This window comes from Barbus barbus (assembly GCF_936440315.1).
Source record: "Barbus barbus genome assembly, chromosome: 1".
In the NCBI taxonomy this organism is placed as follows: Eukaryota; Metazoa; Chordata; class Actinopteri; order Cypriniformes; family Cyprinidae; genus Barbus; species Barbus barbus.
In genome coordinates, this window is record NC_136729.1 from 20,146,705 (window position 1) to 20,167,939 (window position 21,235).

Consider the following 21,235-nt stretch of genomic DNA (forward strand, 5'->3'; position numbering starts at 1 on the left):
GTAGGCGAAAACCCGGAAGCGGGTTAGCATTTTAGCACTTCCGGTTCCATCATCCCAGAGTCAATGGGTTTTTTGAATGGGATTTTGGTTAAATCCCTTAAATAAGGTCCGTGGTTTACACAGGCTCAAGATACTTTCACGTTTTATTCTACGACATAAAACACACCAGTTACACCCCACTCATGATTTTTTAAAGCTGTTACGTTTCTTTAAAAAGACGGTTGCTAACAAGTTGCTAAATGGGTCTACAGGCGCTGTCGGAGACATTCAACGTCATCACGCCGAACAGGAACTCATTCTAACCCGCTTTTACAGTCTCGTGCTCTTTTGGATTAAAATTCATCCAGAGTAAATAATTATCATGGAAAATGTTTCTAAAAATAAGTTTAAAAGTGGTCGGAAACATGGTGGTGGTGACGTTGAGGGAGAGCGACCGTGGTGCTGTAGTTCGTTTATAGCCTAATGTTAGCTTTTTAGTTCTGGCGCTTGTATTTAGGCTTCAAAATTCATAAAATTTGTATTACTTTGTAAAGATTATCTCGATGGTCAAAACGTGTAAGTTTCATGAACTATGATTGAACACAGAGCTTATTTTTTGCGATTATCCAAAAGCCTATGGGAAAATCCTATTGGGTTTTTGTCGAGGGAACCAGTTTCATGCTAACAGCCGATCCACCTACATAGTGACGTCATAGTTCCCCCACTCTATTAGAACAAGAAATAAAAATAAAATAAAAAATAAAAAAAATAAAAAAAAGAATCAACAGCCAGCCCTTAAAAGAGATGAGAAGATGGAATGGTCCTAGAGGTGTGCGATATAACGTTTTTTGATCGTGGACGATAAAAAAATATTTCCACGATCTGCTTTTGAAGTAATATTGTAGTATCGTGCTACAGCGCACATTATGTCAAATACAGCTCTGTCTCCTCCGTCTCTATATTACGGAAGTTCTAAGCAGCCATGCATTATTATAATTTTTCTGTCTTGTTTTCTCGTGATCTCGACATAACTAAAGTTGTTTTGTCGTTATCACGACTTAATTTTCTCTGTGTATTCGGCATGAGAAAATGCTATAGAAGCAGCATCATGGATGATCGTATTCGCTTTTACTTTGATCAGGGACTCACTCAAACAGAAATAGCTGTGTCTGTCAGTGATTGACGACTTACACACACACAAGTGTTCGACACTTGAGAAGGAGGCTGTCGGGTCTGCAACTTTATCATCGAAGACAATATAGCCACCCTGATTTTCTCACGATAGCTACAATTACGTCGTGAGAAAACGGGTTTTATGTTGAGATCAACAACTTTCGTTATGTCGTGATCACAAGAAAACAAGACAGAAAAATTATAATAATGCATGGCCGCTTAGAACTTCCGTACTATATACTGTACAGCAGTAGAGTTACTCTGACAGGACACTGCACTTATTCGCGATCGCCACTTATTCGCGATTATTTGCATACAAGCCTTGCTGGTTAAATGTTTCATTCACTAAAAAGCCTGTCTACAGCGCCTGATTGCTCAACTAAATAATGTTTTGCGCTAATACTGTCAAAACACACAAGGTTTAAATACAGACTCAGTTGGTTATCTCTAAAATGTAAGTAAATAGTTAAGAGAGAAACAGATGCATGCCTGTATATTAGATGCGTGCAGGTCTTAAAGGGACAGGACACTAAAAATGCTGTCGACTGTCTTTAAAGGGATAGTTCACCCTAAAATGTTATTTCTGTCATTATTTACTCTCTCACATGTTGTCCCAAACCTCTATTAATTTCTTGTGCTGAACCCAAAAGAAGATATTTTGAAGAATGAGGGTAACCAAACAGTTGCTGGTCTACATTGAATTTGATAGCAGGAAAGAAAAATCCTATGGAAGTCACTGAGGACCAGCAACTGTTTGGTTTTCCACCTTCTTCAAAATAGCATCTATGTTCAACAGAAGAAAGAAACTCATTCAGGTTTAAAACAACTTTTGAGTAAATGATGGTATAAAAATAAAACATTATGACAGAATTGACAGACAGATGACAGAATATTTATTTTGGGGGGAAATATTCATTTAACGTTAACAAAACAACAAAACGCAAAGAGAAAAATCACTCACTATTCTTGACTGAAAAACTTTAATACAGTTGCTTTAGGAATCAGTCTATGTAGTGTTTTATTTTTATATTTGTTCATTCAATTTCATTGAATGCTCTGCTAAATACACCTATTGTACCTGAAAATAAAGCACTGTTTGTCTTATTTGTATATTATGTGTATTTGTAATGTGTATCTTTGTTCTTATTTTTTAATAAGAAAAAAATAATGACAAAGGTTTTTATCGTCGCCCACTTTGGCCTAAATATCTGCCATGTCTTTTTTGTTTGTTTTTTGTTACCTTGGAAGGCTTTGTCTTTCTAGTTTGGCTGTAATGCTCAGACAACTTGTAAAACCAAAATAGTAAACCAACATGACAAAGAATCGTGATAAAATCGTGATATTTATAAAAAAAAAATCGTAATATGATATTTTTTCCATATCGCCCACCCCTAAATGGTCCCCATACTTTTTCTCATATGGTGTCACACAAGGGCTTAAAACTTTCACAGAAAACTTTATCTAGGCCACATCCCAAGCCAGACATCTGATCCTACTTTAGTAGGTGCATTTTTTCATATTTTTAAAGTGTGCAGTGACCTCTAACATAGGTGAGAGTAAAGTCGTCTCTGCTACTAATGTGACAAACAAAATTGCATCCACCACATCTGCCCAAAAGCTGATCCCAGGCATAGTACTTCCCTTCAGAGAATAGAGCTAATAAATCACAAACCCTTCTGACTCTGCAGGCTATGGAGGTTCTGAAATGAAATGAGAGAGAGCAACTTATCTGACTGCCACTGCCTCTCCTAAGCTTAACGCAGCTGACACAGCCAGTCTGCTCGCTGCATTACTGAACATCAAGAGGAGGAAAAAAAAAAAAAACAACTAAAACACCAAACCTTGGGTGAAATGACCGTATGTAAAGCTTGTGCATGCTCAGCGAACCTTTACAATCTATTCTTGATTTTACATTTAAGCTTTGCACTTGAAGTCTGATGCTATTGTTGAACTGCATAAGGAAAATAGGATATCTATATATGTACACTGAACTGACTGACTTCTGTGTAGAAGTACATAGAGTAATAATAAACCGTATTTACTGTTAAACTGTACTTAATGTTAACATGTAAACAGAGTTGAATGTTACAGATAATTCACGTTACACATATTAGAGGCATAAAATAAAATGTCACCCTATTAATATACAAAAAATAAATATATACTTATGACAATGTTTAATAAATAGACATTTTGGATATTTTATTATCCATTGACAGCCATTTTAAAAATCACAGTAGTTTCATGTTAGCATATAAATGTTTAGGTGACTTGTTTTATTGCAGTACAAACTACATGACCTTGTTTGTAAAAATAAAGAAAATGTTCTGTGGTAACAGAGCATGATAAACTTTAACTTGTATTTAAGGCTAAATTTTATGGATTAAAATCTGTTAGAAGCAGAAAACTGGCACGTGTTGAAGTTGGTTTACATCAGCATGAAATATAATTAGCTTTTTATCCTCAGCCAAAATCCTTGGCATTAATGTTAAGAAGATTTTAAAGAAAACTCACCTGAGCAGAATCCAGGCTGTGTGACTGTCGCACTAGTACATTGTCTTTTCCTGCAGAGAAAAAAGAACCCAACATGAAAACACACACAAACATTTACTTAATAGAAATAGAAATATTTTCTGACATCCCTCAACATTATTTCAACATCAGTAGAAGTACACCGTTTATATTGAGGTCCCTAATATCAGAAGAGTCATACTTAATCAGTCTTAAGATCCAAATTTTAAGAGACAAAATCACCTTTGATCACAGACTGGCCAGGGTAATCTCCCTGTAAAATAAAAACATGCAAATTTATTCATCATTTCATCAAACTTTTATCATGAACTGCTGGATCTGGAGTTAACGAGCAGCAGCCCTTGATGAGCATATTGCAAATATATTTACTGACCAAATGGCTCCGCTGCTGGACTCTCACAGTCTCCATGGCCCTGGCTCCTTCCTCCTTCTCTTTGGCAGAAAGTAAACGCTTCAGCTGTTCTCTCTGGTGTACAAAACAGAGATGCACATGAATATTAAATAGCAACTAACACCCAACCTTGATAAATAAACAAATAAATAACCTTCCATCAATACTATGACAGAAATGGGATGTAGAGATGAAAATGAGAATAGATAATGTCATTGGGACAGAAGGAAACCATTTCCAGGACAACACACAAATTACCTCCTTGTGAATGTCCTCCACTGCTGACTTTAGAAGGATAGAACAGAAAGAGAAAGAACATTTTACACAAGATATATATAGAACTACTGCAATAGAAATACACAACTGCCTGCTCAGAAAAAGTGCCATTTATAAGTATTTTGACTTCAATTTTCTGGAGTGCTGAAAACAGCCATGTAAGGCGCAAACTTGCAAATAAATTGGCCAATTATAAAACGCCTGAAGAAATACCTGACTGAGTTGCTGCTGAAGCATGTTAACTTTATCGAGCAGCGTTCTCTGTTCCTGGTGGGACTTCTTTAGTGTCTCCTGTTGGTTCTCAATCTTTTTCTCCAAGTCCTAGAAAACGCAAACGTACACAGTCATGGATTGCTCACTCATTTGTATTAGTGTACAGTTTGCAATGCAAACTAGATCTATGATAAATCTTTTATAACCCTTATATTTAATAAACAATTCATCTACAGAATGTGTAAGGAACATGTAAATGGCACAGAATCAAACAAGTCCAGGTCTAATACTGATGAACAATAATGAACAAACTATTAATAAAGAACAAGAACATTTTACTGGCAAGTCATTGATTTGACTGGCCCTCACCTGTATGATCTTATCACGGTTAGAGGTTTCAGAGACCATCTCCACAGATTGCAACTGACACAGAAAATAAAATATACAAATTATAAACCATACAAAAATTATTATGAATGACTTTTTAATGTAATTGCGGGGCCAAAAACCCTCTAAATCAGCGAAGGATTTCTGAGTCTGAAAAAAATAACTTTCAACAATAAAATAGTGTTGTTATAATCTTCGGCTAATATTGTTCATATAAACTAGAGAATATTGTTTTCAGAAGCAAAACTGTGCTGTTCCTGGCTGTGGAGAGGAAATTGCTGCTCTACATAAACTGCAGCCACTCATTTCGAACAGTAGTATATTTCCACCATGGTCACTGATTATATCAGCCTGACCTTTAAAACACGTTTATTGTCTTCAAAGCATTTTTTAAATTAGAAAATTATGACTTACTAAGATAAGTGAACTTCAGGAGGATAAAAAGAGCTTAAATTATAAAAAGTGCTGGATATGGTTCTTTTAGAGAAAATGTGTATTATATTTACTACTTTCATTGAACACTGGATGGCAGTAGTGCGTAAAAGTTTATACAGCACTGCAGTTTTTACTGCAGGTATAGTCAGATTAGTGCATCAAAACACTAAACATGGTTTGAGACAAGGAATTATGTTAGATTAAAATAACAGATTTTCCTTTTAACAAGTGCTGAAATGAGAAAAACTAAATTGCGCTATCTGCACTTCAATCATAAATTCCATTTGTATGATTCCAGACTCACTGCTCTAGATAGCTTCAGCGAAATTACAATGAGAATAAATGCAGCCCTTTCCTGTGTAGTGTATTTAAAGAAAATATATTGCTATGTATTGGAGTAAGTAATAAAACTCAGACACTAACAAAAGTTAATAAGTGAGGGGGGAAAGGTTTTAACCTTTTGTGATATATTATAATCTGTATATTATGTTTCTTTAAAATCTCCTCTGCAGGGAGTTGCTCAGAATTAAGTGAAGGTGAAAATGTTGCGTATACCCGTCTCTTTTTTTGTTCCATCTTGGCAGCCTCTTTTGCTGTGAATACAAATGAGTAGTGATTAATTAGCAATTCATGAAACAACCGAAAAAAAATAAATAAATAAATACAGAAGGAGAATTTAGATGGTTTTTTCCCCCTCAGGAGTTATGGTATGTATACGTATAAGCTGTTCTTTTTTACTCTGAAGTATGAAACTGAAAAGACACTGTTCTACGCTCTTCTTAGGAAGCGTGTGCATAAGCTCTTGGGGCTTTGATCTCTATAACCTTACTACCTGATAAAGTCCTCCTATTCACACCAAAAGTGATGCAACAAAGTAATGCGAACTGAAGGGGGAAAAAGCATTAAAAATCTGACGAAAAGTTACATTCATTCGATTTACACCAACAATGGCAGATATTTTCATCAGCCTCTTCGAGAAAAGTTCCAATATGTGAAACATACTTAAATGGGAGAAGAAAAAGAAAACTTTACATAAATGCAAAGGATAATGGAATGGAACAATGGAAGTAATGAGGTGATAAAGGAATATCTCGTTCCAATGAAAATAGTGGTCTATGCCAGAAATTGCTTGGCAAATCACTTCTTTTTGCTCTGCTTGTTCGTTGTCACTATGGCTATATGGAGTGCTTGTTCTGGACACATCAACAAAAGCTTGGACTGTGAATCGGCAGTGAAGGACTACATTATAACCTGCTTGATTTTGACCGCCCTTTTTTATTTTCAATTTCAAATGTGAGATTCCTCTCCTTAACTGACCTCTTGTACTTTCTTTCTCATTTACATTACTGAACGTCCAGTATATTAGATTGCAGACTTCTATCTGTTCTGATGTGACAAACAATAACTGATGCAAATAATAAAATGCAACCAACCATTAAATTGTGTGTACAATCAAACTCAATGTCTGGACACATTTAACAGTCACTTGGTAATATGGCTAATATTAACACAATATTTTTTCCAGTTTTTGTTCTATGTTCTTTTGACCTAGTGAATCACGTTCCTCATGCATTTGGCAATTCAGTTTATGTTATTTAAATAATTTTATACAGTGTTGTCCTGATTAAGGTACATTTGAATTCCTTGCTATTTAAGCACTGCTCTAATACTGTACACATATGAGAGAGAGAGATCATAAAAACAAGAAGCAACAAAACCTTTTGTGGCACTGTCCAGATAACTCTTGACCAGAGAGAAAAGCTCCTGGTTTTTGCCGAGCCGTGCATAGTGATAACTGTCATGGCCGAAACCATCCACAGCAGTGACGTCAGCGCCGTGTTTCAACAAAACGTCCACAGCATCCTTACACGCATACTCACATCCCAGAATCAATGCTGTTCTGAGTGAACAAACAAGTACACAAACACATTTCAATATGACTGAGAGTGACATCAAAATATTACATTTAAAAAAATGAGGTGGATAATACCTAAAGAAATGTCAGAAAATTCACTAGCTGAATAAAACATGGCAGGGGAAGAAAAGAGGCAATAAAAACCAATTACTGGGAAATATGAATGTGATATTTACTTGTTCTGTTTGTCTCTGACTGTGATGTCACTTCCTCGTTCTAACAGCAGCTGACAGATGTGTGGATGACACATTTGAGTGGCAAGCACCAATGGAGTCCGACCATCCTATAAACACACATAAAAGCGCACATTTGCATCAATTCAAACAGAAAATACTTTTTTTTTTTTTTTTTTTTTTACTAATCTGAGAGAGCATTTGAAAATAAATTACATCTGGGGAGAAATAAAAATACAGAACATTTGTCCAGGTAAAAAGAATGAGATGACATGAAGGTATCCCACAAGCCACATATTAACTCACAAAGTCGCTGGAATTAACTGATGCCCCACTGTCACAGAGCAGCTTCACACTGGAGGAGCAGCCGGCCATAACTGAAAAAACAAACAATAATAATATTCCATATTTCCCCCAAGCATGCGAATTAGATTCAGTAGACATCACACTCAAATATAAAAAAAATTAAATAAATAAATCTAAGAGCAAAGTAAGAGTAAGAGCAAGAGCTCTAAATCTTACATGAAAGCCTTCTGAGGGAAGGAAAATAAGCCCATGAACTACATCTTATTGATTACGGCTGCTGCCACCTCAAAGAATCACATTCATTGTTCACCCACTACCCTTTCCATCTCTGCTTCACCACTTGTTGTAGGAGGAAGTAAAAAGAAAGAATGAAAGAAAAAAAATGGAAGGAGAAGAACCCTCAAGGTAGGTGGAAGAGAGAAGACTGCAGAGTTCAATTGCAACAAAACCTCAAAATGTACAAAGCTTTTTGCTTACCAGCATCATGCAAGGCTGTTCTTCCCTGCAGATCCACGTTTCCCACTGGGCAATTGTGCTGAAACACAAAACACTCGTCACACTCACACCATTCACAAACACTTCATGGCCATAGAGCTTTAAAAAGGTCAGAGGATGAGTCTCTAAACTGTCGAAAACATCCATGATGACTGCCTGTTCCTAAACAGATGAACACAAAAACCAAGAACTGAACAGAATTACATGGGTGTGTGAGACTCTAATTTGAAGCTTTGAAATGATTCTGAACCGGAGAAGTGAAACCAGGTCAAGCAAAGGAGTGTTGCTAAGATACTGGCCTCAGTGGTCTTCAATCCCACCACCCCCTGTGCCCTCATTTCTAAAATCTCTTTTACTCTCTCCATATTCCAATATTCCCAACACTTTCTCCACCTCTTTTTTGCTACCTCTAACAAAAAAACTCATCTGACTTCAGTCACTATAAAAACCTTTTATGCTCTAGCAACAGCCTCCAAAACCAGTAGCAAGGTCACATGGTCTTTCTGGCTAACTGTGTCCTGGGTAACTCTATCTGATGGGCTCTAGGAGCCAGTCTCAGATTGCACATGATGATGGCATAGAAATATAGACTGCAGGTTACAGTACGGGCAGGCTGTCAACACTGCAGACACCCAGGAAAATACTCTCATCCAGTGAGTGTCAATGTTGTTTGAATAACAGGACGCAGTCATGACACTTATGGTGGATTACGCTTCATATTAGCTGTCAGTGATTACAAAGGCAAGCATTAGACAAACTTTCAAATACTGAAACTCATTTTTGCATAATTAGTAGAGTCAGATTTTTCTCATTTTGCTCCCTACGGTACAAAGTAATTAACACAAACAAGTCACTGTGACAAAGACGCTGTTGTTGGAGTCATCAACAAGCAAGTGATAGTAATCATTTCCTATCTTAATTATTTCAAGCACCATCACTCACAACGGCACAGAGAAAGAGTTTTACCCTCTTGCAAAATGTGTTTGTGGATTAATTGATTGAAATTAAGCAGCGTATCTGTAAACAAGATCTGCTCGATTTGCCTTCAAACAGCATCATTTTCTCATAATCAGGATGTCATGTTCAGAGTTATGCAATTGAGTTCAGGTCATCGTTTTCTTTGTTATGCTTGTTTAAGAGCCTGTGGGCTGAAGTAAGCTCACCGATAGCAATAGAATTTTGATCAAATAAATACAGTTGGTGAGACTTCAAAAACATTAAAAATCATACCAGCCCTAAACCTTTGAATTGTACATCATGATTCAACACATTGCTATATAACGATATATCTGGATTGCTATTAAAATCGTATCAAATGCGATAGAGAAGATATTCAGAGAGATCAGATGACAGATTCAGAGAGAGTGTTACTTTTGTTTAATACTGCATTTCAATGATACAGCTTTGACTGTTATGCTGTTCAGAAAGTGCCTAATTGAACTTCAGGGAATGATACAAGTCATAAATCATAATTAGAATTAGAAAAATAGTGAAGTATTGACACAATATAAGGAGAAAACCTGGGCACATTGATACAAGATTGAATCGGCACAGCCCTACAATGGAGGCCTTAAATAATCCTTTCTGAAGTTCATCTCATCATCACAGTCCTCAGAAAACCTCATATCTACTCTTCAAAAATATGATTCAACACCTTTCCTTCACATCAAAAAGAGGATACAATAGAACAGAAATTGTCTGGCTTTAAAAGAAAAGAGTACAAAAATACATTGAGTTTCTAGCCATTCCTTACAACTGTCTTGATTGCGAAAAGCAGCTTTACCTGGAGTAGTTTCTGCACACATAGAGACTGGGAATTTCTGGCTGCCAGGTGTAAGGCGTTTTTTCCTACAGGAACAAAACAACAAATCAATAGGAGCCATTAGATAACAAAAGTGTTTTACATGAACCAATCTTAACCAGTCTGCTTGTAGAGACCAATGTCTAACAAAAATGTTCCACATGTATTCCCATTTTATGACCTATTATGCAAAAATCACTTTTATAAGGTGTTTGAACACAGTTATGTGGCCACAGTATGTGACAACAACCAGCCTAATGTAAAAAAAAATTATAAAACCTATAAACCTATAAATAAATCATGAACAGTCATTTCAGATTCTCCCTCTGTGCACGACACTGAGGGGGAAAAGTCCCGCCCCTTTGTGACGCTCTGCCTTATTAGCATAGACACAGTCCTGAATAAGAAGCTGCAGTCCGCCATTACTGGAAATATATACAATGTCAGCACCAAAGAGGCTTTACAAGTGTTGTGTTTTGTGATGCACTAATGAACATAGGAGTCGCCATAATCTGAGCTGAGGACACTGTAGTTAAATTTCATCTTCGAAGGAAATATCCCAGAAAAATATCGGTAACTTCCCCCAAATATTTAGGAATCAATACCAACGCTTCGTGCGTGAACGTCAGATTCAGACAAAGTAAATATCACGTGTTTGTTTTCCAAATTGCCTTTCTGAAAGAGCTTCTTGGAACTCTGTAAGGCTAATTGCTAAAGCTACCAATGTCTCTGCCTGTTGTCACTGATGCTGCCTTCAAGTGCTATCAGAATGATCTTAAATAGGAATGTGGTAGTTAAAAGTTGCATATGAAAGCAATGCGAGTCGATCGCTTGAAGTTGTTGAGCTCATGATCAGAAGAGGGCTTTTTTTTTCCCCGTCGTGCTCCCCGTCTGTGTAATTCATAAACGTGAAATTTATTATGCACAGTATAATCAGATGACTGACTTTGAAACAGAGTACGTTTTCTGTAAATATAACAGGTTTGTATTAATAGTGGAATGTTTATTTGCAAAGGCTAGCACTGTCTGCTAATGCGGAGCTTGAACTCTTGAAGCTCCGCCCTCTTCTCCGAGAGCAACAGCTCATTTGCATTTAAAGCAACATACTCAAAATCAGCGCATTTTGGCTCATTCCCTAAAAGTGGTAATTTTAACAAGCTATAACAATTTATCTGTGGGGTATATTGAGCTAAAACGTCACATATACGCTCTGGGGACATCAGAGACTTATTTACATATTGTAAAAAGTGGCATAATAGGTCCCCTTTAAACAGTTCTTCTATGCATATAATTTGATAGTGACATTATGGCTTATGTCTATAAAGGTTTTCCAGAATAACCTCACTCTCTGGTGAAAAAAGTTTGGCTTTATCATTTACATTTAAAGAGAAGTTCAACCAAGATTAGTTCACCCAAAATAAAAATTCTGTCATCAATTATACTCACCCTTATGTCATTCCAAACTCATAAGACTTTTGTTTGCTTTCGAAATACAAACGATGATATTTTCAATGAACTCTGAGACATGTCTGTTCTTCAATTTGGAAATTATTGGTTTGGATATTGACAGGGAGTAAGTAATGACCATTTTGTAAATCATCCCTTTAGGAGACCGGACAGCGTTTTACTGTCCACAAAAATACATTTAAGGGTTAAGTTCATTTATGGGATGCATTTTATCATTATGGGTGTTCCCTGGTATTCAAACTCACCCATTTAGAGAAAAATCCTCACCTGTGGCATCCGTGGCTGTGACATCCACACCGTGATTAAGAATGAGGTTCAGGCAGTCGAGATGTCCTCTGGAGGCAGCGAGATGGAACCTGAAGAGAAAGAGAGAGAAAGAACAGAAACAGGAGAAAGGGTTAAACTTGTGGCAAGTGCATGCTGAAATTGATGCCTGCTCTTACCACCATCATCCGCATTCTAGAGGAAAGGGCTACCATCTAGAGAAACTCAACTCTCTCAAATGCATCTGCATGCAAAACTCTGCACTTTACATAAGCACACTTTTTATTCATACATCTCATATAAACATACCTGCATTATCAAAATGCTGGCCAAGATAATGTCCATATTTAATGAATTCACATTCACTTCTTACTTCATATGCAAGATGCAGAATTGATAAAAATCAGCCCTTTGAGCTTAACAAAGAGTCGGGAATGTCTCTCAGACATGTTGTGAAGAGACGTGCAGATTTTCACCTGTTTGGAAAGCGTTATTTTAGGTGGTGTTGATGGTGAGAAGCCAAACATGTAGACAGGCCTTTGACCTGAAGATTGATGGGTGAAAATGTGGATAACTCCACACACCGTCCCAAACAATCACCCATGGAGTGATGGATGGGTGGCAGTTTGTTATCATTAGAATTAAGGACAGAGAATCTCTCATATGTTATCAGTACCCTTTCAGCGATGTGGCAGTTCATCACAATCCCTAGTGTGCATCACTTTCTGAAATTTTATTTTTTTCAAATTCATACAACATTAGTTGCATTATAGTCATTTTGTAAGTCATCAAAACAACATTGTTCCACTACTATATGATGTTTTCAATTTTAATCTAAAATTTTAAGTTAATACAATTTCCAGGGAAGCCAAAAGGAAGACACAGCTCATTGCGTCGCAGGTTCCTCCAAATATGATTTCATAACTAAAAATGACTCAAAGCAATAACATTTTATTAGGTATATGGAAAGAAGGTGACTGTTATAATGGTAAGTGACCCTCATTAGGAGGAGACTGAAGGGCTCAGATGGTCATGAAGACCTAGACATGTCATTCTAGCTTGGCTCCAACTCCTTGGCTGACTCGCATATCTGCGGCTTCAAGATACATCATGTATTTTTAGAGGTGCTAGAGAGGTGGGATGGGGGGCCAGTTTGAATTGAATTTTGCATGCTGCACTAGTCTGTCACCAGAGTCTCTGCAGTTCAGCAAAAGTAATTTCAATGCATCGGAGTATCCGATAAGTGTGGAATGCGTTAGGAATTTTAATACTTTACTGAACGCAAGGCTCATTCTTACTTAATATTTTGCTGCTGCAAGAGGCCTTTAAATAACTCAAAAAGAATCTTTTGAACTTCTAAAGAAATTTCTGTTTGTGTGTGTTCATGCCCTATAATGAACTTTGTCATGTCTGTCAATGGTGAACAAATTGAGAAAATTCACTAGTCATAAATATTTCTTACTAGTCAAGCATCTTCAAAAAAATAAAATAAAATTAATAATAATAAAAATATATAAAGCCTGAGTTTTGAGACAGTAGCGTGATTCCCTGCAGGGTCATATGGCCACAGCCATATCACCCTGCAGCCCAAGACCGGTTGCCCACTGAAGCTAAGCAGGGTTGAGCCTGGTCAGTACCTGGATGGGAGACCTCCGGTGAAAAACTAGGTTGCTGTTGGAAGAGGTGTTAGTGAGGCCAGCAGGGGATGCTCACCCTGTGGTCTGTGTGGGTCCTAACGCCCCGGTATAGTGACGGGGACACTATACTGTCAAAAAGCACCGCCTTTCGGATGAGACGTTAAACCGAGGTCCTGACTCTCTGTGGTCATTAAAAACCCCATGGCACTTCTCGTAAAGAGTAGGGGTGTAACCCCGGTGTCCTGGCCAAATTCCCTCTACTGGCCCTTGTCTATCATGGCCTCCTAATATGGCCTCCCCCATCCACTTGATTGGCTCAATGACTCTCTCTCTCCTCTCCACCTGTAGCTGGTGTGTGGTGAGCGCACTGGCGCCGTTGTACTGTGGCTGCCCTCGCATCATCCAAGTGGATGCTGCACACTGGTGCTGGTTGAGGAGAGACCCCCCCACATGATTTTAAAGCTGGTGGTGATGGCGCAGTGGATAAGACACATGCCTTTGGTGTGAGAGACCCAGGTTCGAATCCACTGTGAGACACCAATGTGTCCCTGAGCAAGACACTTAACCCCCTAGTTGCTCCAGAGGCGTGCGACCTCTGACATGTATAGCAATTGTAAGTCGCTTTGGATAAAAGCGTCAGCTAAATGAATAAATGTAAATGTAAAGCGCTTTGGGTGTACAGCAATACACAATAAAGCGCTATATAAATGCATCATTCATTCATACTCCCATAACACATCATATAAAAGAACTTGTTTGCTTCTAAGGACTTTCATTTGCTGGTATGCTTAATTTCATTATTTATATACGTATTATAGTATTTATTAATATTTTGAACGGTCATTTATTTTTACATTTTTATTTTTCAGTTTTCATTTTAAGTTTCATTAATATTTAGATTTATTGTAAATTGCTTTTATTTCTTATGTAGATTTATTTTTATTTTCACTTTGTAATTTAAGTTTAAATGTAATATTTATATTTTATTTCAACTTTACTTCAATTACACACACAAACAGTATGTATAACCATTTCCTAATAATCTTTGAAAAATAGGACAGGTCATATAACCCTTTTCCACCTAAGCAGTTCCAGTGCTGGTTCGGAGCCAGAGCCTAGTTTTGAACCGGTTCTTTGTTTTTCGACATCCAAAGCACCAGCTCCGAACCAGGAAAAGCGGTTCGTAAGTAGCACCAAAACATTGCTGGGCTAGAAGAAAGAACCGCTTGCGTCAGAAGCTGTGGGCGGGGTTACCGTGACCAACAAGACAAACAGAAACTTGGACCGCCACATTTGAAATGGCAGCTAAACGCTAACACGTTTGATTCGCCGTGTTTGGATGCCGATGTAGGTTCGCAAAGCCATGAACATCAAATAGAACCGCAACGTCCGCCATTGCTGATAGTTTGTTTAGGCTTGTCCGGGATAGATCAGCGCTGCGCGGACCGGTCGGTGCGAGGTATATCGGGGTGCTGCGGGAGCGACTGGAAAGCAGACGGCTCTTTATACTTTTGGATCGCTCTCGCGGTGCTTTAGTGTGTTGTGTGCCGCTCGATCGATCTGCGTGGCGCTGATGTACATCGAACAAGCCTGTTGTGCCGCGCTAGTGAACCGAAACATGAAACGTATTCAGTGACGTAAGAGCTGGCTCTGTATTGGCTCCCTAGCATGTGGAAAAGCAACCGGTTCTTAAAGGGCTCGCCAGTCAAACTAACTAAGAACCAGCTATAGCACTGGCTCTGAACTAGCACCTGGAACTGCTTAGGTGGAAAAGGGGTAATAGTGTCACTCGTAAATTGAGGTCAAAGTTATTAGAAAATGTGTGAGCTACTAATAAATTGACACTTCACTGACATCAGTGAGGGTCAGATTTTCAGTCTTCCAATTTGACTTAAACCATTTATGTGATCCTGGACCACAAAACCAGTCATAAGGATCAATTTTATGAAATTCATACAATATAAGCCAGGTCTCTAGACTGCGACCATTTTTTGAGTGTGAGAGTTAAAATTTGACGTGGTCGCATTTGTGCGAGTGCACGATCTGCACTGCTCCAAAGCGTCTGCTTCATACAGCACGCGCTGCAGAGCCGCGGCACATTGTAGCAGGAGTCAGATTTCACGTGAAGAGAGGCGCTTTCAGCACGAGCGCTTCGTGGGTAGAGCCCGGTTTATACTCGCCGCGCAGCGGACTGAGCGCAACGGAGGATTTGGTTTTCAAACTATAGTAAAAGACCGCTTCTTAAACCAGAGAAGGTGAACATGTTGATATTCTTGTAGAAAAAGTCCTGTCAGCGACAGCCAGTTTAGTGTTACTTTTCTTTTTGTTTCATGTGATGTGTCCATATGAAGTGAAGTGACATTCAGCCAAGTATGGTGACCCATACTCGGAATTCGTGCTCTGCATTTAACCCATCCAACGTGCACACACACAGCAGTGAACACACACACACCGTGAACACACACCCGGAGCAGTGGGCAGCCATTTTATGCTGCAGCGCCCGGGGAGCAGTTGGGGGTTTGGTACCTTGCTCAAGGGCACCTCAGTTGTCGTATTGAGGGTGGAGAGAGCGCTGGACATTCACTCCCCCCACCTACAATCCCTGCCGGATGGGGACTTGAACCCGCAACCTTTGGATTACGAGTCCAACTCTCTAACCATTAAGCCACGACTTCCCCTCGTTGATATGCCTCGTCTTATTCGTTTTTGTTAATAAATGCCATGTAAGCTAGTTTGTCATTGTAACATACTGTTTTATTGTTGTTGTGCTTTTTAATTAAGAATAACAATTGTTATAATACGACAATACTTGGCTGAGATGCAACTATTTGAAAATCTGGAATCTGAGGGTGCAAAAAAAAAAAAATCTAAATATTGAGAAAAATCGCCTTTAAAGTTGTCCAAATGAAGTTCTTAGCAATGCATATTACTAATAAAAAATTAGGTTTTGATATATTTACAGAAGGAAATTTACAAAATATCTTCATGGTACATGTCCTAATGATTTTTGGCATAAAAGAAAAATCAATAATTTTGACCCACACAATGTATTTTTGGCTATTGCTACGACTTTGGCTATACCCCAGCGACGTAAGACTGGTTTTGTGGTCCAGGGTCACATATTATGTTTCAGTTCCTAACAAAGTTACTGGCCATCTTATTTACTAACCAAAACCAATTTTAAAACCATTTTACTTTCATTGGGAATTTGCAAAGTGTTAATAACAAACTGTGTATTTTCAAAACTGGGTGTGTTAAAGAAACAAAAGGTTACTGCCACAGCAGGAAGGCTTGGTCTATGTTTCCTGTCAGCTAACCATCTATTAGCAAGCTGCATCAAGCAGGTGTATTTCATTCCATACTCTTATTTAAAGACAGAAACACATAGAAATCTGCTCATTTCCATCTGCACACAAGGCAAAAATGCTGTCCTAATGCAGGTTACCAATTTACCCACCAGAACTAGTGGATTACACCCTACAATCCTCGTGGTCTGCCCGCCCTGTGAGCTATTTTGACCGGTAAGGGAAATGGAAAACACAGTCTGCATGTGGGGTCCTGCTATATATGAACAGAGGATTTCCACAAATCCAAAGTCAACATTTGACCGGTGTATTCCACTCGACTATGCACAAAAAGGCTGCATATCCCCATGTTCAGGTCATTTGGCAGCCATTATGGCAGACTGACATCCACAAGCATGTTTCATATAACAGGCTGGTGTTTATTAATTGAGCTCTGTTACACTATAACACTGACCCGGCGACTGTGACAGCGACCGATGCTCTTGATTTAGTCCTGAGAAATTCTAGCACCTTATTACAAGTCAAGCTCTTCTCCACCCAACAGGGCAAGAAGAATCTCACACTATGACAAAAATACCCAAAGGGAAACCTAATGGCTTTAAATGAGGGAATGAAACAAAGCGGTGGTTAAATCAAGCTGAAATGTGTCTGTCTATGCCCTACATAGACCCTGTCAAGGCAGTAAAAACATCAGGGATTGATGGGAGGCCAACTAGGCTTTCTAAAACAGGAAAAGACAGTTGATTCACCAATGTAGGAGTCTACTGTGTGGCCATGCAATAATGTGGAACATCACTCAGTGATATTGAATAATGCGGTTCAACGATTCACCTTTGACCCCAAATACTTTTCCTGCATTTACCCCAAAATAAAAAGGCATCATCTAAAGCTCTCTGGACTTGGAACTTACAGAAGAAGATTAAGTAAGCCATTAACATGACAGTTTAGGAAAGAAAAAACTTCTAGATACTAAATTTAGTCAGTGTACACAAGCATAGATTTATTCACTCAAGACCTATTTCCGGCCCAGGAGGCCCAGTCTGTTCTGGACTTTTCTGGTCTGCGCCGGGTCAAGCATCTCTAACCACAACATGTTTTCCAATTTTTACTCAAATTTTTGGTCAGGCACAAAATGCTTCAGTCCAGATTGGACAAAACATAGGGCCTATCAGTTAAATTATAAATACCAAAGTATGAACAAAAGCATAAATACATAAACAGGACTCCCCTAATTAAAAAACGGGCTAATGAAGTGACAATCAGTCTGATGCATGATAAATCTGTGTACTACATTGAAAGCAGAGTTTACAATTATGATAGAGCAGGAATCCCAATATAATGAAAGATCTTAAATAGTGTTGTGCCTATATTACAGAAATATTCAGATGTAAAGAGTGTTCAAGTATTTGAATGAATATTAATAATCTCTCAGTTTGTGTGCGTTTCAGGCAGGTATGTGCAAAACTACATTTTCAAAACAGACTAATTGGTACGCTGCCTAGTCGATTCATTGGTCTTAAGGATGCCCTGTATAATTAGACTGGTTTGGGGTTAATCCCATCAAGAGAGCCCATGTTTCTTGGGGATGTGTTCTTAAGTTAAACAGTTAGACCACAAGCAAAGACGAGGATGAGAACGCAGGATTCTGGAAACAAGTTTTGAAATACAGGACTGTTTAACTTCACACACTTTCCTAAACAAACAAATCTAGATAAAAAGATCTAGATAAACCAGTTGACCTTACTAATAGCCTAATCAGTTGTTGGATGACTAGTCAACCATGGTGACCCATCCTTAGTGACAGGGATACTTACGCAGAGCGGCCCTCTACGTCAAGTTTGGTGGGGATGATGCCCTTCTTGCCAAGCACTGCTGCGACCTTGTCCACCTCCCTCCTCTCCACTGCCTTCATCAGCCTGTCATCATACTTATTCCAGTCGGTGTTCTAAAGCATAGAGAGAGACACATCAGAACAGTCATAACATCAGCATGTACACAAAGACAGCAGTGTCATGTTCAATAAAGCTGCTGAGGTGACACCTATTGTTCATGACTCCCCTAATGATCAGGGTGGTGATCACAAGTATAATTAGCTGAACGAAGGAATGTTAACAACTCCAGGGCACCATGTATTCAAATATTCAAAAGCACAACAGGAAACGAAAGGCTTGAAGTCTTCACAAAATAAAAAGGACGACAGCTTTTCTTACATAAATTTAAAAAAGAAAAAAAAATAACTTTTCACTTTAAGTATCTGATGAAAATGGAAATGTTTTTGTGATGTTGAATGTCAATAAAAATTTCATTAAAATAAAATAATAAATAATCACCCAGGACACTAAATAACTTATGAACCAAAGTAACACCTGAGGAAATAAATACTTTAGAGTAGTCTTAATACACATTATTCAAATAAAAAAAAATAAAAGCTTTTGCATTAACAAAAGATGCTTTAAGTCTGACATGGCCATACAAGTTCACACAAGCTTTTCAAAAGAGGTCTAAGCTCCAAAGATCTCAGGCAACAATTCACTCTCCAGGAGAATTCCTGCAGGACTCCTGAATTCATGGAGAAAGCTATAAGTCATTCTCCCACACTGGAGCAGTTTAACACATACACACACACTCAATTAAATATCAGCCTCTCTCCTTCCAGCTTTTGCATACATAAGAAAAAAGAACAGCAAAGTTTAAGGGAAAAGTACCACTGGAGAATCTTGATACCTACAAAGTATATGGAGGTGCATTTGAGCCATCGACTCATCTTGGTGGTCCTTTTGCCGTGGTCTGGAGAAGTACAAAATAAGAAAAAGATCTGTCTGAAAAAATGAACACTCAGCCAGCGAGTGTGTGTGTTTATGGTCTTCAGATGAATCCCCCTCTCCAGCAGGCAGCCTGCGCCTCGCAGGGGGACTAGAAACCTCGGCGGAGTCCTCGAACTTCTCTCCAGCACACAGCCTCTCCACGAGACTTCATCACGGCACGAGAAACAGCGCAAACACACAGAGAGTGAGCCGCTGTAGCACAGGGACCAGCCCCAGGACAGCAGCTCCTCCTCCGGGGCTGAGTCTCTGTCTCTTCTCCTCTCTGTCAGACTGTCCTCCTATCCGTACAGCCTCTATCTTGCTTTACGTTCTCTTCTCCTTCTGTCTGTATCTGCTTTGCTCCTCTATGTCAAATGGCAAGGACGTTCCACCTCTGGTGGTAAATATGTGAGCTTTTCCAGGTCTAAAATATCCCTGTAAACAGCATGCAGACAAGCTCAGGGAGGTTACTTCTTTATTTTTGCCCCTCAGACCTTCCTCCAATGACTGATTGAGGTAGAACTGCTAATAATAAACCATCCTAGCATATCTAGTCCATGAGTAACCGTTACGGTGACACCCGTGAGCAACAAGGCCAGCCAAATGAGAGGAACCTCAGCGCTGCAGGCACATACTGTATCCCCCTCCGCAGCCACGGCCGCACATAAAGCTACAACCATTAATCTCTAGGAGATTAACGTCTCTGGTCCAGACCAGGTCATCATCTGGCGGTCTGAGGAGACGCTTCAAGCCTCAAGGGGGTGGGGTGGGGGGGTGGATGAGCTGACGGACGAAGCACACGGTAGCAGGATTAGGTGTCGGCTTTTTACAATCAGCTGCCTGGCATATGGAGCCTGAAACCCTGTTTACAATTACCCCATGCCGTCTCTGTATCTGCAAGACAAACATTACGCAAATGATCTATTTCTAAAAGCAAGACGTCAGCTTTTAATTTGGTAGGTGAGAGACTTGAAAGTGGATCAAAAGGCTGCAGGGACGCATTAGGTTTTCACACCAGCGCCAGTGGGGGAGTTCGGTTACCCCTTAATACGCCCCTCTACCCTCAGCGATACAGCAGAATACATGTGAGAATACTCACACGTATAGCATGTCATATGGGGGGGGGGGGGGGGGGGGGGGCAATGGGAAGGGTATCGACTCAAAACCTGCTAGGTCCCATAGAAACAATGACACTGAAATGGATGCATATAGGGTCCAGTACCTTAAATAAGCACAATAGTGTGGATCGGTGGACTATTTCGGTTTTGTTTTGTCTTTTGCAGAGGACACTGGGTGAATAGGCTAAATGCCTCACAACTGCAATTCAGTGCCATATTAAAGAGCGAGCCCAAAGAAAATATACACTGTGTGTCTGTTTGTTTGGGCACACGTGATTGATGCTGTATTAATAATGATTGACGTTTCAAACCTTGAAATTAGTTTTGCAGACAAAGAGACTCCTTAGCAAAACCGAGGAGGAGTTTTACCCAAAAGTGATGGAAGAGCCAAAAGAAGGTGGTCAACACACATGAGAACCACTTCGATACTGTTTTTAAAATCATCCCAGGATGCAGCACATGAAAATTCAGTGTGCAGAGCTGCAATCAATGCAAAGGGTGACAACTTTAAAGCTACACTTTAGAGATCAGTAGAGTTCAATTGTCACTTCATAATTCCTATAC

General features: G+C 39.0%; 1 protein-coding gene across 2 annotated transcripts in view; it reads right to left on the minus strand.

Moving 5' to 3' along the window:
• Positions 1-21,235, minus strand: part of LOC306873729 (uveal autoantigen with coiled-coil domains and ankyrin repeats protein-like) — a 42,444-nt gene that overhangs the window by 6,062 nt on the left and 15,147 nt on the right. Inside the window, exons 1-15 of one of the 2 annotated variants that reach the window (XM_079423216.1) lie at positions 19,478-20,197; positions 18,564-18,694; positions 11,811-11,899; positions 10,059-10,123; positions 8,258-8,315; positions 7,781-7,851; positions 7,478-7,584; positions 7,105-7,286; positions 5,942-5,979; positions 4,934-4,987; positions 4,565-4,672; positions 4,334-4,360; positions 4,058-4,150; positions 3,907-3,937; positions 3,667-3,716 (exon numbers count right to left, since the gene is read on the minus strand). In XM_079423216.1, the coding sequence (XP_079279342.1) occupies positions 3,667-3,716; positions 3,907-3,937; positions 4,058-4,150; positions 4,334-4,360; positions 4,565-4,672; positions 4,934-4,987; positions 5,942-5,979; positions 7,105-7,286; positions 7,478-7,584; positions 7,781-7,851; positions 8,258-8,315; positions 10,059-10,123; positions 11,811-11,899; positions 18,564-18,694; positions 19,478-19,513 (1,140 nt within the window). In that variant the 5' untranslated portion in view covers positions 19,514-20,197. Of the gene's footprint in view, positions 1-3,666; positions 3,717-3,906; positions 3,938-4,057; positions 4,151-4,333; positions 4,361-4,564; positions 4,673-4,933; positions 4,988-5,941; positions 5,980-7,104; positions 7,287-7,477; positions 7,585-7,780; positions 7,852-8,257; positions 8,316-10,058; positions 10,124-11,810; positions 11,900-18,563; positions 18,695-19,477; positions 20,198-21,235 lie in introns of those variants that run through there. The other variant, XM_079423215.1, reaches the window with a different exon arrangement.